The sequence below is a fragment of the Hyaena hyaena genome, unplaced genomic scaffold (assembly GCF_003009895.1).
Source record: "Hyaena hyaena isolate Hyena2069 unplaced genomic scaffold, ASM300989v1 scaffold_411, whole genome shotgun sequence".
NCBI lineage: Eukaryota > Metazoa > Chordata > Mammalia > Carnivora > Hyaenidae > Hyaena > Hyaena hyaena.
Genome location: NW_024081040.1, coordinates 1,651,537 through 1,679,156, shown reverse-complemented (window position 1 = coordinate 1,679,156; position 27,620 = coordinate 1,651,537). Strand labels below are relative to the sequence as shown.

At 43.0% G+C, this 27,620-nt stretch overlaps 1 protein-coding gene across 1 annotated transcript in view; it reads right to left on the bottom strand.

The window, feature by feature from the left end:
* Positions 1 to 310: 310 nt before the first annotated feature.
* LOC120245182 (neuroendocrine convertase 2) overlaps positions 311 to 27,620 on the bottom strand; it is a gene marked incomplete at its 3' end in the record, with an annotated part of 232,254 nt that continues 204,944 nt past the window's right edge. The window contains exons 7-8 of the mRNA XM_039252110.1: positions 10,768 to 10,856; positions 311 to 486 (exon numbers count right to left, since the gene is read on the bottom strand). Of these exons, the coding sequence (XP_039108041.1) occupies positions 311 to 486; positions 10,768 to 10,856 (265 nt within the window). The remainder of the gene's footprint in view (positions 487 to 10,767; positions 10,857 to 27,620) is intronic.

Below are 27,620 nucleotides of genomic sequence, written 5' to 3'. Positions count from 1 at the left end.
CCCCAGGGTGACTGTCCTTCCTCCCCGCTCTTCACTGGGGTCAGATTAGCATCACCGTCTGAAAGCACCCTCTGCCACCTCATGCTCCCTCCCCTTTGCCCTGTAAAGAAGCCCTCTCTGATAAATCTGCACTGCTAACTCTGTTTGGGGGTCCATTTCTTGGAGGCCCTGAGCAAACGCACAGGGTAACAGCCTGACCTCTGCCTTATTCCCTGCCCCTTGTTTCATTCTCATCACTTCCGCTGGACGCCCCACTCCCCAGCCCTCCCTGCAGAGGACCTGGGCCTGGTGGCCGCAGGAATGACCTTACCTTGTTGACGCCATCAGCCATGGCCTGAAGCGTGAGCTCCCGGGGTCCATCCACTGTCTTCCCGTTGTCTGTCGGGCCCCAGCTGGCACTGTAGATGTCGATCAGCTGAGGCATGTGGCTGATGGAAGAGGCCTCGATGATGTCCGTCATGAATGGCTGGTCTAGCATCCGGATACCTGGGGACCCAATTGGGCAGGGAAACACCATGTTTTGGTCCCTCAGTGCACTGGAGATGGTGGGGGCTTGGTGAGGGCTCAGGTCCTGGGTGTGGTTAGAGAGGTCTGCCACTTGGGTGTCCTGGGGGATGCTATAGAATCTGGAGTCCAACCTCAGGCTGTGTGGGCTACATGTTTAGAGGCTAAAGAAGGACACATAGCCTGTCCCACTCAATCCTTTTTGGACTCTGCCCACACCTTTCCTTATATACCTGTTTGAAGTAATTTGTTCCCCCAGGAAACTTTACTAGAATTTACTAGAATTTCTAATGGAGAGAGACCACCTTTACTGAAGAAATTCCTTGATAAGTCTATTTCCTTTTTTCTTTCTTTCGCTTTTTTTGAAAGAGAGAGAAAGAAGGAGAGAGAGAACAGGTATGTGAGCGGGATGGGAAGATGGAGCAAGACAGAGAGAGAATGAATCTTAAGCAGGCTCCAAGCTCAGTATGGAGCCCTACGTGGGGCTCTATCCCATGACTCTGGGATCATGAACTGAGTTGAAATTAAGAGTTAGGACACTCAACCAAGTGAGTCATTTAGGCGCTCCTTGATAAGACTATTTTTTAAAAAAAATTTTTTTCTTTAATGTTTTATTTATTTTTGAAAGACAGAGTATGAGCCAGGGAGGGGCAGAGAGAGAGGGAGACACAGAATGCTCAAAGCAGGCTCCAGGCTCTGAGCTGTTGGCACAGAGCCTGATGTGGATCATGAGCTGACACGGAACCACAAGATCATGACCTGAGCTGAAGTTGATGCTCAACCCACTGAGCCACCCAGGCATCCCAATAAGTCTATTTCTAAGTGGAAGCTCAGCCTACAGTGACTGGGTATTCACCAGGAGCCAGAGGAGGGGGGCGGGGCAATAGACCCAGTGTGCGTGACATTGGGGGGGAATTCAACTGATATTAAATATTTAAGAGTAAATCCTAGAGGTTAGGGGGCAGAGAGAGGAACAAAGGCAATGCAAAGATCAGGAGTGTCAGGAAAAGATGATTCCCAAGTTGCACGGTAGCTGAGAAGGAGCTGTGGGGAGGACGGAAATGTCGTACGGGTTAATTCTGAAATATACTGGAAATGGGGTGCATGATACAACCCACTCCTCTCTCTCCCCTATGTCACTTTTGTAAAGTGTGTGCTACTCCAACAACTTGTAGGAGTGACTTCTTGCTGGGACACTGAAAAGGTTGAGTCCTACAGTCCGTGAGTGTGTGTGGGTAAGCCTGAGCTGCACAAAGGGACACGCTTGTGGGTTCCCATGTTCACATCACCTTCTGGCTGACCAGAACAAGCCTCTCCTGGGTCAGTGCAGCCACAGCCAACGGGATGGGCATTTTGTCCTTCTGCTACTACCCTCCAGACATTGCTGTCTGGTGCCATATTGTCATTCTGTTCTCTACTTGACACACTATTTCTCTTTTGTGGTGAGCAGCCTAGAATGTTACAGTTGCTGACCTAAGTTGTTCTGTCCACAGGAGTTATGAAGTAAAGAGGCTGGGCCCCACAGAGTCCAAACCTGGATCCTGACACCTCTTGTCTCTATTTACCATGGCCAAAAGACATTATTACACACACATCTCTCTCTAACACAGCATACACTTAAATGAGGATAACCCAGGTCCTTGCAGGGCTTGTGAAACTGACACGAAGTGGTCTACTCTCTAAGGGTCTCTCCTCTCTCCTCAGTGTCCCATAGCCTACCCCTTGTCCTTGCATACAACTTCCCCGAATGCTCTTCCTTCTCCTGACTAACCTATGTGTTCAGTAAGCATTTCCCCAGCAGTCTTTCTGGCTCCAGCTTCCGGCATCCCCCATGAGCACCGCACTTTCAGCCTTCCAGTATAATTATTTATTTGTGAGTCTCATTTGTGGAAGATTATAACCTAAAGCAAGCATTGCTAAGAGAGTCATCCAAAATGGGGGTGGGGGGAGGACATGGAGAAGGCAAGGCCTCTGCATGTCCGTCCCTTGTTTCCAGTTTTGGAAGCCAGGGACTTTTGACTTCAGTCAATTACAATTTGTTAATTGCACCTTCACCACCTCCTGGAAAACATCCTTTGACTTTAGACCAAAATAAAGATAGGATTTGTTAGCTGAATAGCCAACCTCAGAGAGTCAGTTTAACTCTGTTAGTACCAAAGATAATGCTTCCAAAAGAAGTTATGGGACCTTGTGGGTTTTGCCTGTTTAAGCCTGTGCTCCCCACTTACAGTTCTGCAAACACTTGGATTTCAAGTTGACTCTGTGTCTCCCAGATTGCAATCCCTGAGACCCAAATAAATGCTTTTAGTTGCTTCATAGCTCTCCTGGGTCAACACGTTCATCACCAGACAGCAAAATCTTTTGAGTGTAGGGCATGTATCCATTTTGTTCTTTTCTTATGTCCTGGGTTATCAGCATTATTTTAAGCTTGATCAATATTTGGTGAATAGATGTATAGTATCATTACTTGAGTTGATTTTTCCCCCTAACAAAAAGGACAGGTCCAGAAGGCCAAATTAATAACATGTCGAGATTTTCCATCCTCTGCCCATAAATCAGGTCACTATTCTTCCCAACAAATATCCAATTATCAGTTAGTGTCCTTTTTCTTGGAAGAAGTTCATACAGAATGAGCATAATCTTTGGTTTGAACTTTCCAGGAGCTAATTTTATGGTTTGTTTTATAAGGGACAGGAAATCTAAAACCTCACATTTTGTTTTGGGTCTGCCTGTAATTTTATTTATTTAAAAAATTTGTTCAACAACAAATTTTAACCAAATAAACCAAATAGTGCAGTTGCTTTTGGCAAGAAGTCATGCCCATCCGGTGGGTAGGGAAATCTCGCAGAGAGGCTGGTGTTCATTTGCCTGCAAGGAGAAAACTCAAATAGTCTTGAACTTGTGTACAGTGTCGATGACCAGACGGACTGAACAGCCTGCTTCAGCTGGAAGGTGAGAGACACTCAACCCTGCCAAAGTGGACCTGGACCATCCCACATGCCAACAGATGGCAACACTGCATTTCATCCTCCAGCCAGTTTGGTGCCTCTAGCCCTGCCCTTTACCCTCTCTCTTTGCAGCTCCGGTGTCTCTGCCTCCTCCTCTTCCTGCCTTCCCTGGCTTTCTTTGTGCTGCACAGAACATCAGAGCTGCTGTGCATTAATCTTCTGACTGTTTCAGAGTCCAGGGAGGCAGGGCCCGCCACAGACTGGGAGCAAGGCTCTCATTCATATTCTGGGGGCAGGCGCCCGAAATTCCTTTAATCTCGTTAAGCTCAGGAGGAATGAGGCGTGTGTTAATTGAATGAGATACAGTATTCATTTTTGCAAGCGACTACACCATTAGTAGCCAAGACAGAGGCTCAGGGTGACCCAAGGGTTTTCTCTCTCCTCTGTCCCTGGATACTGTAAGAGTTAGAGGGGCACAGAGAGACAGAGAAAGAAAGAACAAGGGGAGGCAAGAGAGGGCGAGAGGCAGAGGAAGAGAGGGAAGCCCAGGGGGTTAGGACTCAGTGTCTTCACATCTGTAAAATCCTTCCTACTGGCTGGTGTGATTCAATGGCATGGAGAAACACAGTGCACATCAAACATCACTCCCCCCACCCCCCCGCTGCCGTCCTGATCACTGCACTAATGACTGATGGGGACTCGGTGACTTCCTTCTCTAAGAGCTGCCAAGGCCCAGCGATTTGAGCTAAATCTTTTTTACCTCTGCTCATGTTACAATTGTACCCGACACCAGCAAATACTGCACCTGCCCACAAACCCTTGTCACTAATCACCACCTTCTGTGCTCATGAATATTAGTCTGCAGGCTCAGGAGTGAATTCCTGCTGACCTAGGTCTTAAGGATCTGAAAACAGGTTCCTCGTGTGCTAATATGTGATTTTCACTGATTTCTTTTCTTTCCTTTTTAAATGTTTCTATGTCTTTATTTTTGAGCGACAGACAGAGAACGAGCAGGGGAGGGTCAGAGAGAGAGGGAGACACAGAATCTGAAGCAGGCTCCAGGCTCTGAGCTGTCAGCACAGAGACTTACACGGGGTTCGAACCCACAAACCGTGAGATCATGACCTGAGCCGAAGTCAGATGCTTAACCAACTGAGCCATTCAGGTGCCCCCATTGGTTTCTTTTAAAACTCAGATAAAGTACCTGTGAGCTCACTGAAATGTTAGGAGTTATACTGGTCAAATATGTGAAAGCAATTCATTGCTGCAGAGAAATTTCAGGGTATTTTGATAACAGTCAACCAAGTAGTTTTCAAACTCGTTTTCAGAATCTTTCAATCCCATTCTCAAAGCTCAATGCATAAATCTGAATGCTCTGGCTTAACAAGAAAGGCAGCTAAGGCCAATCCCACCTGGACTGGCCCCACTCTGGGGTGCTCTGAGGAGCTCTGTTGAAGCCCAGGTGTGGTCCTGTAGAACCCGCCCACAAATTGGCTACTGTGCCCTTAACTTCATTATTCATTATTCACTGCCATCTTGACTTGTTTTATTTATAGCAGCCACCATTGTCTGATATTGTCTTGTTTATGTGCTCATTCTTCATTCACACCTTGTAAATTATGTGAAGACAGGTGTCTTATTGGTTGGCTCACAGCTCTGTCCCCCACCCACAGCAGAACTGGGGACATGGAATGCACCCAATAGTCATTGTTGAGCCCTGGAATGGATTGTCAGCAAGTATAATAATCTCAGAGTATACATCTGACAAATTCACAAGGAACATCATTTGAAGGGTTCATTATTTATATTTGTTGTACATTTTATTTTGCTTTTGCAAAGTTTGAATACTACATTTAAATTTTATTTCTTTGTCTTAATCCTTTTGATCAAAGATGTTACTTAAATATCAAAATTAAGGAAAGAATTAGGTTATTTTCTTAAAGACTATTTGAATAAAGCACTTTCAAAGTAAAAAAATGGAAATTAATTTTTTTTTCAAAATTTATAAAAGTAAGCAAGTGGACAAGGAAATGTAAACAATTAAACCTTCGAATACATATATTTTTGAAGTATTAGAGCTTCAGGGTGAGCACTAAGACTTCTGGGACATCCCATATATATGAGTTTACATGTTAGAGTGTTTACTCTTTAGGAGCCAGACTAATTGGAATTTTTCCTCCCTCCCTGCAATGTGTCATCTAGAAGAGATGGTATCAACTCTGTCCATGAAAACAGGCAACAGAAATAAACCAGAGAACTGATTTTAAGAAGGAATTTTCTCAAAGTTACACATATCCAAAGGCAGAGCAGTTTACGTTGGAAGGGAGTGAGTTTTCTGTTACTGGAGGTGTACAGATCCAGGCTGAATCCTGACTATATTAGAAGAGTAGGAAAAGAGAAGTTGTTCAAACATTGTAGTGTACAAGGCCAAGGCTAAAATTTCTGGCCCAGGGCATGGTAGGTGCAAAATTATTCTACAGCTTACAAGCTGTGTGGCCTGTAAAAGAGGGATACTAATATATAATATATATATAATATATATAATGATGCATAAGATTGTGTAAAGGGTTAAGTAAAGAGTTTTGCATTGTGCTTTACACGTTGGAAGAGTAAATAATGTGTTATTTACTATTACTACTATTATTATTATTATTTTGTTGCTATCCTTACACAACAAGTATCCATGGGGTTTTGGACTGAAGGATCTATGGGGCCCAAGATTTGAAGGTTCCAATGAATAGGTAGAAATGATGAGCCCCTGGAAATGTACACACACTATTTGTAACATCTGAATGACACATGGTCGATAGAAGGTTGTGATGCTTATCACCCTGGAGCGGCTTAGCGTGCAGGTGTAAAGGGGTCCCCTTTTCCCTGGCGGGCCCTGGGGCAGCTCCTACTAGTGGTGCTAGGACTTATAAAATTACCATGGTGCCCTTTGAAGGGAGGGAAGAGTGGAGAGGATATAAGAAGGCTCAAGTCTCCTTGGAACTAATTTGATTGGGATAAAGTAGCAAAGGTGAGATGGTGCTGGTACAAGAGGAGATACTTTTGCTTCCTGATAGAAATTCTATCAGCTTTGGGTCCTTAGATCCTAATGTCCTTAATCTTACTCCATTCACCCCTCCATTCTTCTATTCAATGACTAATCTCTACTGCTTATCATGGGTTTATTCACTGACCCTTCCTTCTCTTTATTCCTTTCTTGCTTTCTGTCACTCAGCAAACAGGCTCTGAGCATCTTCTGGGCACCAGACCTTGTGCAGAAGTAAGAGAAAACAGACAAGGCCCGTGTCCTCAAGGAGCCTGTTGTCTGCCTGGGGAGAAAGATATTGATCAAATAAGCACGTATAAGAATGTGTGCAATAACTGGACAGTAGTTAGTGGCGGGAAGAAAAAACTCCATATGCTTTATCAAGTGTAGATGAGGAGGCTGGTCTGGGAGCTGATGTTGAAGGAAGCAGTGGGGAACCTGAGAAGTGCAGGATGAAGAGGAGGTGGTCGGGTAGAGCCTATGGGGGAGGTATTCTGGGAGGAGGGAGAGCAGATACAAAGGCCCAGCAGTGCAAGGAGTGTGGCTACACTTCCTACTTTACATTTGCTAGGCAGTTTTAGCTAAATTACATTTACCCAGGGACGAACCATGTATGCACGGGAACTTAACATACTATGAAGACGGCACTACACATCAAAGGGACAGGATGGATTATTGAATGGATGGCATTGGGGCACTGGTTCATGTTTGGAGAAAAATAAACCTGGATTCCCCAGACAGCAGGACATGCTAATATGGAATCCAGATGGACCGATGACTTCATGTGAAAGTTTGGGAGAAGATATTTGCACTGACTGTAACTGACCAGGAGCTAAGATCTAGGACATATCAAGAATGTATGCAAATCAACAAGACAAAGACAGGAACCCAGTGGGAAAATGAGCAAAGTTTATGAATAAAAGAGAAACCTGAGAGGCTAATAGGCAGATGAAGAAATTCTGTATGATTTTTTCCTTTTTTCCCTTCAGAGAACCCATTTTATCATCTTATCTCCACTTTACTATTTCTGGACTAAATTCTACATCACCTTAACTGAAGCCTTTTTTTTTTTTTTTTTTTTTTTTTGAAGACAGGATGAAGAAAGACACAGGGCTCAGGAAGGGTTGGACAAGACGTCCAGCGCCTCTCTAACCTGTAACGGGACACCTCCGGACTGCTAGGGACTAGCAATGATCCTGGATCACCACAAGGTGGCGCACTAGACATCCCTAGTTCAGAAACCCGCAAGGAAAGATTCTCTGGAAAGGTATGGTTCGTTTAGAGTAATAAAAACTAGCCAACTTCTGAAATTGCCAGCAAGAAGGAACAAAATGTTCCCCCTAAATTTGTTAGGTCTAAGAGGATGAAATTCCCCTTTAATGTGATTCTTGAGTAACAGTCTAGGGCTTCCTCATGACATAGAATTCCTCTGCTCTGGTGAAGCCCAGAGGACACTGGATGTCCTAACAGGCACAGGATAACAGGGACCAGACTTCTGAGCTCCTTGAGCAATTAGCATCAGCAGAAGTGGTTACAGGGGAGCAACGCTGAGATTAAGGGAGCAGACAAGGAGGCTCCTCTGCTCAAAATCTTTGTGTGGCTCGGCATGCCTCCCTCTACTTCTGGTCTATATCTGAAACATTCGAGCATTGCTGTGAGACCTGAGCTGTCTGGGGTTTCACAAAGCACAGGTTAGGTCATGCCTTTGAGGGATCAGGCTGCATTCACTCACCTTTGGGATTGGGAGTCAGTCAGCAGGGGAGGCAGAATTTATGGGTGGCACCTGCTGGGATCCACTACCTTATCCAGGTGTCTGCGTGGGATGCATTCTTTGCCTCAGGATTTGTGCTCCACCCATGTGAACTGCCAGGCTGGACAGGGTGCTGAGGGCCCACTCCACTCCAGTGAGGGGTGGGAGTTGGTGGATAAACAGCCTCTTCAGTCAGGGACACAACTCTGAGGCGGTGTCCCTATAGTTGCTCAGAAGCCCGCTTGTCTCCAGCTCATCTCCACACCCCTTGTTGGCTCCCCTCCCTTAGCTGTCTTTCTTTCTCTTTCCCTCACTCTGCCTTCCTGGGATCACCCTCCCGAAGAAACTCTTTGCACCTGTAAACAATTGATAAAGGGAGCCCTCACTAAAATGGAATCTGGAGTCCAGAAGGGGGAGCCATATCACTCAATATCAATTAGAGGAAGAATTGTCAATTACAGATCCCAGCAGAACTGTCAACAGGAAAAAATCAATACTTTCCAGCCCCAACTGGAAAAGATGTACATTGCATCTCCTGCGAGAAATCGACTACCCCTGCGACTCAGCCAAGGAGAAACCACCGTTGCCCCCAACTCCTCCTGCTTTTCTCCAATGGACTTTTGTTCAAAACAATCCTCCCAACTTCCTTCTCCGTAAAATGACATTCCCCCACTTTGTGGGACTTGGCTGTGGTTTTGCCATAGCTTGCACGTCCCGAGTTGCAATTCTCTGTTGTCCTAAATATAAACCCATTTTGCTGGTAAAAGAACTGGCTCTTGTATTGCTTAGGTTGACACACTCAAATCTCTGTCTCGTGTTTCCCTTTAAGGGAATTTCCAATGAAAAGAACAGGAAAATTAGGTACATTTGGTGAGCTGCTCGGATGTTTTCAGAGTGCAGATACCAAGAGAGAAAAGGATAGAAGAGAGTTGGAGAAAGGGACCCTAGGGAACCCTCCTAACGCCTTGAGCTACTCCTAACTCAGTTTTGCAGGCAGTAGTTCTAGGAATCCCTTGTTCAAAAAAACCCGTTACTTCAGGCTCCAAAACAACTTTGAAACTATACTTTGGGATCCAAATTATTTTGAAAACCATCATTGTGATTGAGAAATCCAGGCTTGAATTTTTCAGCTGCCTCCAGTTCTATCCTGTGGATAGGAACCCACCTCACCTCAGATATCACCCAAGGTATGACCCTGGCTTATAAAATATTAACTGGGTGTTATTCTTTCTCCTGAGCTCATAATGGCTCCTGACATTTTAAAGCCAGCATTTTGAATGCATACAAAACAAAGAGAGCAGAAACTTGAGGGGCGAAGCTTCCCCTATTTTGCATTTCAGAACCCTGCAGATGTATTCTTTTGTGAAATTCAGCACCCAGTTTAGGCAAGCCTCCTAGCAAACAGTGTTGAAAGAGGTTAGTGGTGGGTTTGTATAGGTTGCTCTTGCTTTATTTAGGTCCCTGGAAATGCAAGTGTCAGCACAAAGGATGTTTACGGTTCCCTTAAATTGCTAGGAAAAAAATACCAAGACAGTTGTAAAAAAAGAAAAACAAGGCTGAGTGACTCAGCCTGAATAAATTAAGAAACCATTTGATGCAAAACTCGGAATATGCCAGGAGCCACTCCATTCTCCAGCATCTTGTTCACAGCTCTGAACCCCTCACTCTCACTCCCTCTCTCTTATTTTGAGAGGGAGATGTTGGTTTCTAAATTTCTAGTGATCTGCCACCTTCATTTCTAAAGCCTATAAGGATGAAATTGTCAAATATCCTTCAGTGGAATGTGATACAAAGATTTACGTAGAATATATTTCCTTAAAGATGAGATGCACTGTGTAAAAAACTCTTTTTTACTGGAGTCTTGTTGATAACAACACAAAAGAGTACAGCAGTACAATTCCATTTATATTAAAGTTTAAAAATTGGTAATAACCAACTTTTGTTGTTAGTAATCGGGATTATGGTTACTCTCTTTTTTTAAGTTGTTTTTTTTTATTTACTTATTTTGAGAGAGAGAAAGAGTCTGAGTAGGGGAGGAGGAGAGAGGGAGGGAAGGGAGAGAATCCCGAGCAGGTTCCGCACTTTTGGCGCGGAGCCTGACGCAGGACTCGAACCCACAAACTGTGAGGTCATGACCTGCGCCGAAACCAAAAGTCATCTGCTTAACCTAGTGAGCCACCCAAGCACCCCAGGATCATGGTTATTCTTGTGTATATGGGTACTAGCTGGGAGGGGACGTGACAAGGGCTGTGGGTGCCTGTAATGTTTTGTTTCTTGATGGTTTACCTCCATGTGGTGGGTTGTGAAAATTCACTGAGCTCATGAGCTGTGCATTTTCTGTATTTATGTTACACTGGGAAAAAAATCTGTTGATTGATACTGCCAGATCGCTTAAAGGGATTGGTTTTTGCACTCTTGCTAAATCTACTGGACCCAACTCTGCTGCTCCAGTGGGAACTTTTGCCAGGCCCCGGTCAAGCTGGAGACTGCAGTGTGATGCCTTCTGGTCCCGTTTGGCAGGGACAGCTTACCTGCAACCTTGGAGTTGTATGCCACTCCAACCCCACAGATATTGTTGTTGGCTGCGGCAGAAACCTCCCCTGCACATCGGGTTCCGTGGCTGTGGGGAAAAATAGGGGCAAGTTAGATACAGCATCAAAAGACCTGGGGGGAGGTCCTGCAAAATCTGTCAACTGGAAGCAATTTGCTGTCGATGGTCCAGTTAGCCGGAGACGGCACATGGCCCACCCAATTTTCCATCTGTGTATCTCCTTTCTTCCTCCCACCCATCTTCCTGACCTTGACCTGCTTCTACAATAAAGAGCCTTCTCAGAGCATTTTCAACCTTGAATTTTGATCTTTACTTTCAAATCTGAAGTATCTTCCTGCAGAAAATACACTTAGAGGCTTCCAGTGAACACCAAACACGGTAGGACATGCGTGTGCTGGTAGAAACGTAACATTTCTGGTTGGGGTCCTGGGATTGCGGGCTAGTGGTTATTCTCAAGGTGGGGTCTCTACCCAGGCATGTAAGGCTGCCTGTCAGTTACTGGATAATGGTTACTTACCTTTTTTGGAAGATAGCTTCCTTGAGGGCATTCGGAATGCTATAGATTCCTACCTTCTTCCAGGAATCAGAAAGAATGCATTGGCAACATTTTGCATGCAATTTCAAGGGACTCGCATAACCTGATTAAGAGGCTGACCAGATTAAGTACACCGGCCATTGATTAGATAATCTTTCGAAGGTTTGCCCAGCCTTACGATTCTGAGCAAGGCCCTCCTATGGTTTATGTTTTAGAATGTTATTGGCAACCGATACCATTAATTCTATCCTTTTTGTTTTGCCCTCTCCTGCCTTTTACTAAAGGATTCTAAACAGTTCTATTCGTCGTGTATGCATTTCTCCTCCCAGGAATTGACAGGGCCTGGTGACTTTCTTTGACCCACAGATCGCAGTGAGATATGACGTATTACTTCTTAAGAGGGCTGGCAGCGTCGGCTGGCATCTGCTGGTGCCAGGTGTCATATAGGGGTGCCTGAGCGAGCCTACAAGTGGACGAGACCATGTGGGGAGAGAGAGACACCCAGCATTTTCCGCCCAGCAATTTCTGCAGTTCCAACGTTGGGTGGGGCTCCTGGCACGTGAGGGATGATCTCCTCCTCCTCCAGACTTTGCTAGATCACCCCGGTGGGCGGCATGTGGAGAGAGACTGGCTGTCCCTGCCCAGCTTATGGGTCTGTGAGCAAATAACTGTTCTTTTACAGGCCACTAAGTTTTGGGGTAGTTTGTTAAAGCCACAATGGAGAACTGAAACCAGCATAAACTCTGAGTCTAGCAGAATGCTGTGTTCTAGCCCTAAACAGCATTCAAGATGTGGGAGGTTCCAATGGTACAAGGCATCTGAAACTACTGGTCCCAATCCCAAAAAGTCCATCCTAATGGTCCATGAAGCAGCTGAAGGATTAAATGGGTCACGTTATCCAGTCTGCTGGAGTAGTGTCAGCACAGCTCATGGAGGGACAGGGTGGTGAGGGTTGGTTTTTCCCAACACAGTAAGGAAATGTGGGTGAAGGGGTTTATTGGCTGTATGGCCCTAGGAGTTTAGATTTCCACGTTGTTGACTTGTGTGCTCTTTGCATCATCCTCTTGGGGTGAGCAAAGCTATTGTACCAGCCCTTAAAGAATCACACCTGGGGATTGGGTGTGGGGAGGGGGAGAATATATAATTATATATTCACAATATATTATATGATCAAAAGTAGGGGCTTCTGGATGGCTCAGTCGGTTGAGTATCTGACTTCAGCTCAGGTCATGATCTCACGGCTCATGAGTTCAAGCCCCACATCTAGCTCACTGCTGTCAGTGTAGGGCCCATCCTCCTCTCTCTGCGCCTCCCCTGCTCATTCTCTTTCTCTCTCAAAAATGAATAAACATTTAAAAAAATTAAAAAAAAAATGTTTAAGTAAAAAGCAGTAAATCCTACCTCCATAAAGGCTACATATTTCATGGGCTCTAAATTTCCTTTGGAACAAGAATGAAATCTGGGGGCACCTGGGTGGCTCAGTCGGTTAATGTTTGACTTCGGCTCAGATCATGATCTCACGGTTCTTGGGTTCGAGCCCCACATCGGGTTCTGTGCTGGCAGCTCAGAGCCTGGAGCCTGTTTCAGATTCTGTGTCTCCCTCTCTCTCTACCCCTCCCCCATTCATGCTCTGTCTCAAAAATAAATAAAAACTACAAAAAAAGAGGATGAAATCCGTGTATTTTGTTCAAATTAACCATGTAGTTACTGCAGAGAATGGCCCTCATGGTAAAAAAATCTATGAAACAAAGTGCTGAACAAATTGCTGTCTACTTGTCCTAAAGATTTCTGTGGATTGGATTTGAGGTTTTTGAGAAGGTGCTGTTATGATTTAATTTGATGGGAGAATCTACCATGGATGTGATTTTCACAGCCACCTTATTCCAAATGCTGAAGGAAATGCTACATACAGTTCTGAAAAGCAGCATGGAGCACACACATATGTGTGTATATGTATATATAATGAAATATGTACATTCTTTTTTAAAAATGTTTTTAATGTTTATTTATTTTTGAGAGAGAGAGAGAGAGCATGAGCAGGGGAGGGGCAGAGAAAGAGGGACACAGAATCTGAAGCAGGCTTCAGGCTCTGAGCTGTCAGCACAGAGCCCGATATGGGGGCCAAACCCACAAACCGAGATCATGACCTGAGCCAAAGTTGGACGCCCAACTGACTGAGCCACCCAGGTGCCCCTGAAATATGTACATTCTTTGTTTATTTATAGATCTACTTTAAAGGTACATAAGTAAGTATAATACAGACTTTTGCATTCTATACAATCCATATATATTTAAATATATGCTTACAAAAAGTACATACCAGATACAAAGTACATGTATATCCTTTACATATATCCATATGTACATTTTTAAATGGAACTTTAATGGTTACTGATTAAATTATTTTATGTTTTGTTCTTTTAATGTTTATTTAGTTTTGAAAGAGAGAGGGAACAAAGTGCAAGTGAGGGAGGGGCAGAGAGAGGGAGACACAGAATCTGAAGCAGGCTGCAGGCTCTGAGCTGTCAGCACAGAGCTCGACACAGGGCTCAAACCCATGAACTGTGAGATCATGATCTGAGCTGCAATCAGACACTTAACCAACCGAGCCACCTAGGTGCCCCTGATACTGATTAATTTTGGCTTGCTTGTTTGCTGTTTCATTCACGCTGAAGCATTTATGTACGTATGTATGCATGTATGTATGTATCTATCATCTATCTATCTATCTATCTACCTACCTATCTATCAAATGTTTATTTATTTTGAGAGAGGGAGAGTGGCAAAGGAGCAGAGAAAGAGAGAGAGAGAATCTCAAGCAGGCTCTGTGCTGACGACGTAGAGCCAGATGTGGGCCTCAGTCTTACAAACTGTGAGATCATGACCTGAACCAAAATCAAGTGTTGGACGCTTAACCGACAGAGCCACCCAGGTGTCCCTGAACAAATAAATATTTAAATAAAAGCTTAAATATCAATGCCATGTCTAATTTGGCTAAGCACTAATTTCCTTATTATTTAATAATTAGCCCTGTCAAGATCTACTCTCCAAGACCTGAAGTGTGCAATTAGGCCTTGCCTGGCATAGTCTGCACTTTTACCAGCATCCTCAAAGAACACGGATGGCCTCATAGCGAGTGGAGTCCTGTTCTAGGTGATGAAGGAGGTCGGGAAACAAACACCTATTGGCCACTCACTAGGCCGTTATTTACTACCAGATACCATGCTCAATGCCTGACTTGCCTCGCCCCCTTCAGACCTCTTGGGAGGGCTAGGAGAAGCCACTGCCCCATTTCACAGATATCAGAGTTGAGTCTCAGAGGTGCTGGCCCAAAGGCACACAGCTGGAAGGTGGCTGGGGCGGGCTGAGACCAACACTTGGTTACTGAACTGCCACCCTACCCTCCCTATCTTTGCCCTAGAACTGCTCCCCAAAGGTTAGTGCATGCATTGGTGTGAACTGGCTTGAGTGAACTAAAGGCACTCAATGCTTGCATGTCCTTAATTTTGGCCTTTAAGTGGGGAGACAAATATTGTGGGCCCTCCAGAGGAACATATGGGAAGAAACATTTCATTGCTAAATTAGGCAACACTAATTAATTACAAACAATGAGTGGAGGTTCCCTATCATTGTTCACGACACCATGTCTTTCCACACTCCTGGGCCTTCACAGGTTCTGTTCCTACTGCCTCCAAGGCCTTCCCCTGTCTCCTACCTTCCTGATTGTCTCAGACAAATGTATCTTCTTCCCTGAAAGTCAGGAAAATCTTTTTCCAAATCCATTTTCATTTGTCCTCTTTGCTTTCTTAAGAAAGTTCAGGAGTTTCCTCTCCCTTCTAGAATAAAGCATAAGTCTATCAGATGTGGAGCTCTGGGGGGTTGAGGAACACATATCAGCTGCTCGGTCAGCCTCCTCATAACTGAGGTCAAAGGGAGGGAGGCAGGTGGGAGTAGTCATATGATGCTGTGTTGCCAGAATGGCTCCAACACCCCACTCTTCTAGGTCCATGCCCTTGGCAATGTGCTTTTCTTGCTCCTTCTGTGAAGAGGTGAAGCATAGTTTCTGCCTCCCTTGAATCTGGCTGGACTTGTGACCTGCTGTGGCCAAAAGAAGGTGGTAGAAATGAGGAGCTTACTGCTCAAGAGGACTTGCAGCTTCTTCTGTCTGTCTTTAAACCCTGCCTAGGTGCAAGCGAACAAACCCAGGTAAGCCTATCAAGTGATGAGGGCCATGCAGCCCGTTACCCCTGGTCCCCTAGCTGACAGCCGCCCATCCTCCAGACATATGAGAGAGGCCATCCTATCAATCAGGCCCCAGCCAGCCTGCAGGCTGCCCATGCGTGCATGGGTGAGCTCAGCCACAAAGTCGAGCCTGGTCCAGGTCAACAGAACTGCCTCGCTGACCTATAGATGTGTGAGCAATAATTAGTGCTTATTGTTTTAAGCTACTGAGTTTGGGATGATTTGTTATGTGACATTATTTGGCGATTGATAACTCATACATACAATAGACAAGCAAGGCGAGAGGGACAACCATGGTTAACCTACGGAGGACTGGGGTTCAAACCTGGACTGTCATGAAGACTGGGGCTTCCCTGAACAGCTGCAGTGGCTATGGAGGTGTCCAAGTGAACACCTGAGGCGCAGCCCCGACCCTCCAAAGAGACAGCCCAGGCATACCCATTCTTTCCACATTCCTGGCCTTTCACTAGAGGCATTAGGCCATCCCTCTCGCTCTTTTTAGCCTAAAGCATGTACTTCTATATGCACTTCATTGAGCCAAAGTTGGATGCTTAACCGACTGAGTCACCCAGGTACCCCTATTATTATTATTATTTAAAAAATACAAACAGGGGCACATGGGTGGCTCAGTCAGTAAGTGTCTGACTCTTCATCTTGGCTCAGTTCATGTTCTCACAGTTTGTGGGATCGAGCCCCACATCAGGCTCTGTGCTGACAGTATGGAACCTGCTTGGGATTCTCTCCCTCTCTGTCTCTGCCTCTCTCTCTCTTTCTCAAAATAAATAAACTTAAAAATAATACAAACTCAATGAATAATAATCTCATATGAATCTCATGTGGCCACCACTGAACTCTGTCAAAGCCAAATGTTTTCCATACTTGAGATTTTGTGTGTGTGTGTGTGAGTATACTATAGTTTATTAAATCAGTCATCTATTGATAGGCATTTGGTTGTGTTTATTCTTTAGTCCTGTGCATATGTGTACAGTTAATATTATGCCATACTTGATTAAGCTTTTTTGCAAATCAGCTTAAAGAAAACTACAGATTTTTCACCCAAAACTGCTTAATATATCTCTGAAAAAAGATAATATCCTAAGTAACCACAATGCCATGATCACACATAATGTAATTAACAAAATGGTAGTTGTTCTTCAGGGGAGCAGGAAGACAAAGCCATTGCTGTGATGATAGAATGAAAATTAAGGCAGTGGCAGCGTGCAGGGAATATAGGAAATTGATTCGAAACATTTCAGGAACACGGGTGTTTTTCAGCAAGATTTGGTGATATAACAAGCACTTCTAATGTTGTTCTCTTAAGATACCTTCAGTTTACGCATGAGGGTAAATTAAATCTCATTCAACCATGTATCTAATTTCATTGTATTATAGACCATATCGTTTTTAATTTTAAAGCATATGCCCTGAGGAAAATGAACCCTTGAAGGAACACAAGGGCAGGTAGAACAACGAACATGTAGCCCATTTGTCATGGAGACTCTGGTCACACCCCACAAAATTAAATGGAAGAACAAATATGTGGTACAGTTTACAGTCTCTAGTCTAATCCCCATCTTTCTGAGCAAAGTGTGGAGTTTTCTGCATTACTAATCAAGGTATCCTAGATATTCTCCTGACCAAAAAAGTGTATAATTACAGGGGTGCAGTCCATGAATTGTATGTAGGGATAAGTATTTTTTCAAGAAATAAGTATTTACAGGTTCAATCAAAGACATCCCTGGGGCCATAGCTCTCTTTGCTTCCTCAGAAGTGGCTGCTGTACTGAGGGATACTTGGAATCCTCCTGCATATTTTTATACAATTACTTTATAGTCAGATATACATAAGCATAAATGCCACCACTTGCTTGTTTTCAATTCTGTATACATATTTCATTGTATATAATCTTTTTAAAATTTGCTTTTTTCACTTGAATTTCTGAGGTTTCTTCATAAATTCTGGTGCATTCAGTTTTAGTGCTGTGTAGCAGTGCATTTATAGATAGGCTACAATTTACTTACTCATATTCCTAATGATAGGCATTTAGATTGCAATTTGCTTGCTATTACAAATAATTTGAAAGTAAATATTCTTGCACATTATTACCTTGTGCACATGTGTGACCATTCCTTGAGGGTATGTATGTAAAGGTAAAAGCAGGTTTTGACCTTCTGTCAACATTAAGTATCATCAATCTTGACTTTTTTGCTTATCCAAATGCTGTGATATGGTATTTCATTGTTTCATTTTGCAATTTCCTCATTACTAGAAATGTTGAGCAACTTTTCATACCTGAATTAGCTCAGGTGTTCTGTTAATAATCTGCACATAACCTTGGTCCATTTTTTCTATTATTATTTTTTTCATTGATGTGTAGCTGTTCTTTCTTTTTTAATATATAAGTTTACTTACTTTGAGAGAAAGAGAGAGAGAGTACAGAGGAGGGGCAGAGAGAGAGAGGGAGAAAGAGAATCCCAAGTAGGCCCCATGCTATCAGCACAGAGCCCGACATGGGGCTCAGTCCCATGAACTGTGAGATTGTGACTGGAGCCAAACCAAAAGTCAGACATTTAACTGGCTGAGCTGCCCAGGTACCCCTGATTTGTTGCTGTTCTTTATTGGATACTAACCCTTTGTTTCATAGAAATTGTTGCACATATCTCCTAGTCTGTGGCTTATCTTTTAACTTTGTTTATTGTGATTTTGAACCACAATGTTTAATTTAATTTAATTAAAAAAATTTTTTTTAATGTTTTATTTATTTCTGAGAGAGACAACGTGAGCAGGGGAGGGTCAGAGAGAGAGGGATATACAGAATCTGAAACAGGCTCCAGGTTCTGAGCTAGCTGACAGCACAGAGCCTGAAGCAGAGCTCGAACCCATGAACCGTGAGATCATGACCTGAACCGAAGTTGGACACTTAACCGATTGAGCCACCCAGGCTCCTCAAAATGTTTAATTTTAACTTAGCTTTCTTAATATTTTCCTTTTCCTTGTGGCTTCGTGTTTTGTTTAAGGAATCCATCTCTATTCTAGGATCATAAAGACATTTTCTTACATTTTAATTCTTAAAGATTTACATACATTTAGGTCTTAATTCCCTTAGAACTTGTTTAAACTTAATGAATGGGCAGCGTCCCTCATCATCAGGGAAATACAAGTCAAAACCACACTGAGATACCAGCTCATGCTGGTCAGAGTGGCTAAAATGAACAAATTAGGAGACTATAGATGCTGGCTAGGATGTGGAGAAACGGGCACCCTCCTACACTGTTAGTGGGAATGCAAACTGGTGCAGCCCCTCTGGAAAACAGTGTGGAGGTTCCTCAAAAAATAACAATAAAACTTCCCTATGACCCAGCAATAGCACTGCTAGGAATTTACCCAAGGGATACAGGAGTGCTGATGCATAGGGGCACATGTACCCCAATATTCATAGCAGTACTCTCAACAATAGCCAAAACATGGAAAGAGCCTAAGTGTCCATCAACAGATGAATGGATCAAGAAGATGTGGTTTATCTGTACGATGGAATACTACATGGCAATGAGAAAGAATGAAATCTGACCCTTTGTAGCAACATGGATGGAACTAGAGGGTGTTATGCTGAGCCAAATAAGTCAGGCAGAGAAGGATAGATACTGTATTTTGCACATATAGGTGGATTAGGAGGAACCTAATGGAGGACCAATGGGGGAGATGAAGGGGAAAAATAGTTGGGGAGAAGGAGGGAGGCAAACCATGAGAGACTCTTGAATGCTGAGAACAAACTGATGGGGGTGGGAGAGGAGAAGGGGGGTGATGCGCATGGAGGAGAGCACTTGTAGGGACAATCACTGAGTGTTATATGGAAACCAACTTGACAATAAACTATTAAAAAAAAGAACAGATTGTTATGCATTTAAAAATATTATTGAATAATTTTAATAATAGTTAATGTTAAGATTATAAAAATAATATATTAGTATGTATTCAATAAAAAAATAAACTTGGTGAGTGAGGTGGACCCCTATTTTCCCTTATGAATAACTAGCGCCATTTATCGAATATCATTACATCATCTTTTTTCCATTGTTTTTATTGCCATCTTGGTCATGTTTTAAGATTCTTTTATATAGGGGGCTGCCTCTGGGTTTTGTATTCTGTTTCTTTGATCTTTTTTTCACTCCCTATGCTAATGCTATTCTCTCATGATGTGTGATATGTGGCAGGCAGAATTTCCCCATCTGGCTATTGTGGTTCACCTTCTCCTTCTCTTTTATTTCTTCTTCATGTTCATTCTTCTCTTCCTTCTTCTTTGTCTTCTTATTGTATTCATGGCCCTTTGCTAAACCATATCAATTTTAGGATCATTTTTTTCTAGTTTCACAGAAAAATACTATTGAGACTTTAGTTGAGATTGCATCGAATTAACTTGATATCTTTATAGTGTTCCATCTTCCCATCCATCAACTTAGTAGGCAATGCCATTCATGCAGGACTTCTTTGATGCCTATTCTAAATTTTATAATTTTCTCTTTAATGTTCTCATGTATCTTTTCTTAGATTTGTAATGATTTCATTGCTATGAGATGTGGAATGGTGTCAAATAAAGGAATTCTAATTTCACCCAGCATTAAAGAGAATGCCATCAAAATTTCAGCATTGAGAATAATGTTTATAGGGGCACCTGGGTGACTCAGGCAGTTAGGCGTCTGACTTTGGCTCATGTCATGATCTCACAGTTCGAGAGTTCAAGGCCCACATTGGGCAGTCTGCTGTCAGCACAGAGACAGCTTTGGATCCTCTGTCTCCCTCTCTCTCTGCTCCTCCCCACCTTGTGCACATGTTCTCTCTCTCTCAAAAATAAATAAACATTTAAAAAATTTTTAAAGAATAATGTTTGTAAACTGGTGGTTACCAGAGGGGAGGGGGGTGGGAAAAATAGCTGAAGGGGATTAAGAGGTTCAAACTTACAGTTAGAGAATGAGTAAGTCACGGGGCTTATGTGCAGCATGGGGAATATAATCAGTAATGATGTAATGGTGTTGCATGCTGATGAATGGTAATTGTGTACTTATCATGGGGAGCATAGCTTGAGGTGTGGAGCTGTGGAATCACTATGTTGTGCACCTGAAATTAATATGGCATTGTATGTCAACTACACTCCCCCCACCTGCCGAAGAAGAATGTTTGCTGTAGATTTTTTAATAAACAGTGTTATCTTCAATTCAATAATTATCTTTTCAACTGCACCCTGGTTGGATTTTATCACATTTGTTGAGATTTCATTTCAAAGACTACATTTCCCAAGTGCAGTTGATTCCTCTTATATTCATGTCTGTTTCTGCTTGTGTTTCCCCATCATTTATTTTTCTTTCTAAATGGATGTTATCTGTGCACTTACCCCTCTAAGCAAACTAAACATAACTTACTTTAATGTTTTTTTCAAGTCTTTCTGTAAAACTAATTTCACCTGGTATAAATTCATGTCCTGACTTTTAGATTGTGTTTGATGTGTTTTTTCTAGATATTGTGGAAATGTTAGTTTGTAGGCTAATGGTGAGTTGGAGGGTACTTTTTCCTTTTCTTTCTCTCTTTTCCTTTGGGCTCCTTTCCTGGTTATTGTTCCCTTGGTTGTTTTAATGGACTCTTCAGTTTTATATCCCACAGCCAAGTCTTAGAATGATGTTTTAGGGCTGTGCATTCACCGAGATACTGGTGATAAGGGGAATTCATTCAGCAAGCTGGTGGGAAACTTGTCCAGGTTCATGGACACGAGGCTGTCTTTGTCCTCCAGACTCTTGTCTCCCTAGGTCTATACAGACTCTTAGACAAGCAGAGCTCTATAGTGGCTAGCTACAGTCTTTTCAGCCATGTCTTTGGAGAAAGATGCTTTATTTATTTATTTTTTAATGTTTTTATTTATTTCTAGGAGAGAGAGAGACAGCGTGAACAGGGGAGGGTCAGAGAGAGAGGGAGTCACAGACTGAAACCGGCTCCAGGCTCCGAGCTGGCAGTCAGCACAGAGCCCGACGCGGGGCTCGAACCCACGAACTGCGAGATCATGACCTAAGCGAAAGTCGGACGCTTAACCGACTAAGCCACCCAGGCGCCCCTGGAGAAAGATGCTTTAATGTCACCTATATTGGAGTTGAAATTCAGAGATTGGTCATGTTTGCCGGTTCATATCCAAAGCTCTGTACAGGGTAAGACTTTGAGGTAAGCCCAAAGGTTTAGATAGGTAAGAATATATAGCTGGTTCTGGGGAAAACCTTGGATCTGTTTGCAAGCATCCAGTACTTTCTGGAGAATGATGTGGCCATCTTTCTGGTGCTAGATGCTAGGCTCTTCAATTTTCCCCACACAATCAATCTTGTTTCATGCATTTAGGCTATCTCTGGATATAACTCCTCTTTTAATCAGCAATGCAGAAACACAGATACCAGACTCTGTCCAGAAAGTTTAACCTTGAGCTACTGTTGTCTCATTTCTGTCAAAGGTTCAAATGAGAGAATGAATGGCTAAGAAAGATGGGTGAAATGTTGGGCCATCCATTAACTCCTTTGCAACAAATTCTCTTCATTTTCTATCTAGTTGGGGAATCTTTTACTTAGCTCCTATAGACATCCCTTCACTGAATTTCACAATTAATATTTGCTGCCATTTAGGGAATGCCTACTATGTATTATGCTCTGAACTAAGTATGTGTCTCTAGTCCCTTACACAAACTTTCATGGTGGAGTTTCAGGCCCATTTTACAGATAGGGGAAACTGATTCAAGGATCACTTAATCTATGCCAAGAAATTAACTCGACACTCCATTTGTTCATCATAATCTGCTGTATTTTTCTCCCCTAAGGAAAGAATTATTGTCACCTGAGTACCATAAAATCTCCCTATATGGCATGCATTACATTTGTTTCCAAAGTAGAAATAACAGTACCAACATGCAGATTCCTTCTACAATCTATATAATTCTCTCCATAACCCCCAAATCTGTGTTATGTCTATTTCTTTTAGATGAGGGAAAAAATTTAAATAATGAAGACTTGCCTAATCCAGGTAGAGGACCAGAATTTTTTTAAAGAACTTTGTGGGGGTGCCTAGGTGGCTCAGTCTATTAAGTATTGGACTCTTGATTTTGGTTCCCCATGTGGGGCTGTGTGCTGTCAAACACAGAGCCTGCTTGAGATTCTCTCCCTCTCTCTCTGCCCCTTCCCAGCTTGCGCGCATGTGTGTTCTCTCTCTCTCAAAAATAAACTTTAAAAAAAACTTTGTGGCATTTCTCCAATGGCTCAGTGTGGCTCACAAAATTATACTGTGTTGGATTTCACTGTGCCCTGTTTTGGGTAGAGAGACTGTTGATTACAAACAGCCACATTTGAGCTAATATGGACTTATGAGATTGTCTCAGAGCTCACAGGAGAGAGAAAGTTAGATTAGGTCTTCGAAAGCAGTTTGAATTTTATTATCCAAGAGGTGATTTCAGAATTAGTTCATAAAGACAGAAGAGGAAGATGTTCATCCATTTCTAAACCATTAAATGTCACCAGGGTAAAGTATTGGTTTCCATCAACGTGCAAATAACCAACCAGAGATGGTCATTTTTCTCACGTGTTCATTTTTGGCCTGTCACATAGGGTTCTTCAAAATGAAATATGACTTTTAATAAGAAAAAAAGTTAATCACTAAAGATCCTTCTTATTTGAAGGTTTAACTAATGCTATCAATCACACGAGCCCACGTAGAGATAAATGTTGCTCAGTATCCATTTATCCTTCTTCCTTCCCTCACCCTCCTTTCGGGTTGCTTGAGCAATAAATGTCTTCTCTCTTCCTGAATTTATAGTAAACTTTTTGTGACCAGGACTTGCATCGAATCCCAAATCTCTTACTCTTTAGAGCTTAATAGATAGAGCGTGCTGCACCCTGGTGACGCTCCATAAATATTGCCAATGGCAGGGATGACATTTCAGTGGTGAATGCCTGTCAAAGAAATGCTATGCAAGAGGGATTTTTATGGACAGCAGCACGGTAATGGAATACAGATCTGCAGTGCATCACCAAATATTGACCTAAAACCAAACAAGGCTGGAAGATTATTGACAAAGCGTGGGTCGCAAAACTTAGAAGAAGCGGGCAGCTTTAAAAAGGACAGATGTCAAGGCCACTCAACATCTTGGCATGGCTGAGAAGGTGTGCCACCCATCCATCAGCCAGTCAGTCAACATTTACTGAATGCCAGCAAAGAAAAGCATGTAATGCTAGATCCTGATACCACACAGGAAGTCAGTTATATCTGTTCTGCATATTAGTGAGGTTCATTAAATGTGTATGATTTTCTACCTGTTTGCAGTTTGGATTACTACTACTACTACTACTACTATATTATTATTTTGCTTGGCCATCTGTATCTCTCTGCTTGCAAACTAGGAGGAAATTTACTCCCTTTGCAAATTTCTCAACAGTGTTTCAAATATATCTCTGGAGCTCAGATACTTCATGTAATTATTAAATGGTTCACAGTAGAATAAATACACTGGCTCTGCTTAAAAAGGAATAATCCTACAAAATCAAATTTAACACTGGGCAAGAAATTCTAATATACCTACCCCCTACAAGCAGTTCTGTATACGCATGAAGTTTGCTTTCATAAACAGTCCTTGGCTGGCAGTTTTAATTTTGTTGTTGAAGAAATGTGCACTTGAAGGAAAACAAGTTAATAAATAAGTACAGAGGGGATGATAGGGTAGTTTAAAGCGTGAGGGGAGACACTCTGCTATTGAACTCGGTTTCCCAGCCAGAGGAACCCTTTACTCGCTTGCTTGAGAGTGCCCTGGGTCGTGCATTTTCTTTTCTATTTCCCATTGCAATGTGAAGCAATGTGAGCTGCCACGTTTTCCTGCAAGGCAATTGCTTCTGAGTTCTAACCCACCTTTGCACCAGCCAGTGTGGCTGGAAGAGTAACAGCAGCAAGAACATGGCTGGGCAGCATCTGTGAGCCCTTTAGTGGAGTTTCAGTGCATGCTGAAACTAACATTTCTTAGGAACCCCCAGTCTGTTGCAGAGATGGGTGATGGATTTGGGCCTTACACCCAGAGGAGAACACCTGAGGAAACGGGCATGCCTTGGTGGCTGCTGAACTGGCCAGGGGCTCATGCTGGAGCAGCAGTAAACACAGCTCCAGCCAAAGGCAGGTGCTGGGCTCGAGAGTCCCGGAGCCTCTGGGAAGCAACATTCCCTGAGTGTAATGAGAGAAGGGTCCTCATCTATCCCAGTTTCCGACCCAATCACAAAATCTCTCCTCCTTTCTCCTAATAACCTATGCGATTTTTTCATGCACACCTCTTCCATGAAACCTTCTTAGAATGCTGCCCTCATCCCAGTCTCTAACTCCCAGACCAGGTGTCCAGGTTACCTCCTGAATATGTCTGCACCTCCTGCCTCCCCTCCTTCACCTAAATTGTACCCTCACTCTGGAATATACCCCTTAACTCTACCAGTTACCTTCCTTCGCATACTAGAGTAAATGCCATCCATTCAGGGAAGGAAGCCTGTCCCCACTTCTGCTAGAGATAATTTTGCATTGCATCATACTGTCCAAGCCATCTTTGTTATGAGGCAGTGTGGGTAATGACCCCCTCACTGGTGTCAAATCCTGTCTCTACCACTTACAGCTATATGACCTTGCCCAAGTTACTTAGCCTTTCTATGCCGCCATTTTCAAAATGGGGATAATCCTGATAATAGCTATTTGTTTTCTTTTTTACGATTTCTTTTAATGTTTATGTTTTAGAGACAGAGAGACAGAGTATGAGCAGAGGAGGGCTGGGGTGGGGGGAGACACAGAATTGGAAGCAGGCTCCAAGCTCTGAGCTGTCAGCACAGAGCTCAACACACAGCTCAAACTCACAAACTGCAAGATCATGACCTGAGCTGAAGTTGGATACTCAACCCCTTGAGCTACTCAGGCACCCTGATAGTAGCTATTTCAAAGGGTTATTATGAGAACTGGATTAATACATGCAAAGCACTTAAAAACAGTGCTTTAAACATAGTAGCCACTTAATAAACAGTTATTTTAGCCCTAGCTATGCTTAGCACTGTGGTGATCTGGGCATCTGTCTCCACTCAGAGGACACTTTGCAAGCTCCTTAGAAGCTCGCACACCAAAGCTAATAGTTTCATAAATACCAAACTAAATTGTGCCCCATGCTTTTTAAAATTTACTTATTATGGAAAACAAATCAGAGATCTACAAAAGTACACTGAAATCTCATGTACCTATGATAGGCCTTAGCAATTATTGACCCATGACCATTATTTTCTGTATTCCTCCACTCATTCTCCTTCCTCCTACCCCAAACCTCAAGAGAATACCAGGCAATATTCCATCCAGAGGGAATTTTCAATAAACTTATCCTACACTTATGGGAAGGATGCTATATTCAATTTCTCCTTGTGCCAAGAAGGAATCATCTCCAGGACAGACCCAACCTTTCAGACCACAGGTCTCCCTAGTCCTGGGGGCTTGTATTTTGACCCAGTTTCCTTCCATAAGCATTTACAATAGTAATTAGGTTTGGAGGGGTCATGATTTGAATGACCATCCAGTCTTCATAAAAACAAACCATGGTGGATGAGGACCTTTGAACATAACTTGATAATTGGGAAAAGCCCTGTTTATAGGTCAATGTGGCTCCTGTGTCTTGAGTTAGTGGCTTCCTACCAGGCAAGGATCCTACACGCCTGACTCATTATACTGTGTCTCAGGCAATTGGACACTGGGGAATTTTTACCGCTGACGATGAAGAATTGTATTGCAATAAGCCCTAATTAGTCCTGGTTAGAGGATTTTAGCCAGTTTCAAATTGAAGTTTCAAGAACAAGTTTGCAAATGAAAACATTTCAAATAGAAGCCAATTTTATTTTTTTTTCTTCTTTGTTTATTTAAAGAATAGTCTTACAGCATATCACACAGGCAGATTTGCTTAGGGAGGCTGTGTTGGGTTCAGAAAATGGGATGTGGCAGAGAGGGGTGGGCCACTGTGTTGGTTATATTTTTGTGCCTGCATCAGTCTGTCAAAGATTAATTTAGTATCTACTAGAGAGAAGGCAAGTGACACATGTATTGCTCCCACCCTGCTACCATGTGGACAATTGGTACTCAGTCATGTTGAAACCAGGCACTCCCTCTTTGTCCTTCTCAGTACAGTGGTCCAAACCACCATTACCAATTATGTCCTGCCCCCGGCTTAGTGACATCTGTTTGGGAACTTCACATCTTTGTGTCTGAAAATGGTTTATTTGCCAAGGGTAAGTGTGGATCTTGGGTTGTAAGTTGTGGAGGGTATGAGAACTTCATGTCAGAAGTTCTCAGACCTTCGTGATACATCATCATCTCCTGAGCACAACCTTTCAAATGCTGCATGATAATTTTCAAGCTGCTGAAGAAGGTGCTGAAGAGTAAATTGTGCTGTTGAACATCGGTAATGATCTTTTTAAAAATGTTGCAAATTGGGGCGCCTGGGTGGCTTAGTCGGTTAAGCGTCCGACTTTCACTTAGGTCATGATCTCACGGTTCATGGGTTCGAGCCCCGCGTCGGGCTCTGTGCTGACTGCCAGCTCAGAGCCTGGAGCCTATTTCAGAGTCTGTGTCTCCCTCTCTCTCTGACCCTCCCCTGCTCACGCTCTCTCTCTCTCTCTCTCCTAGAAATAAATAAAAATATTAAAATAAATAAATTAATTAATTAAAATGTTGCAAATTTAACGCTTTTTCTTCTTTATTCTTTTCTGTATTTTTTGTAATTGCCAACTCCCCAACCTATGTGCCCTTTCTGTCCCCCAGTCACATTCTGGTCAACTTGCTAATTGTAGGGACAGAGAATAAGTCACCTGGTCCACTGGGGACCCATCTCTGGCCACTATCTGGCCATGATGCTTTCTGTCTTTTATCATAAAAATGATTTTTATGAAAGAGTGGTACAATTTTGATTTAAAAACCTGTCTGAAGCTTGGGTTCAAGTGTTGACTTTGACACATCCTAGTTTGACCAGGGAAGAGACACACAACCTC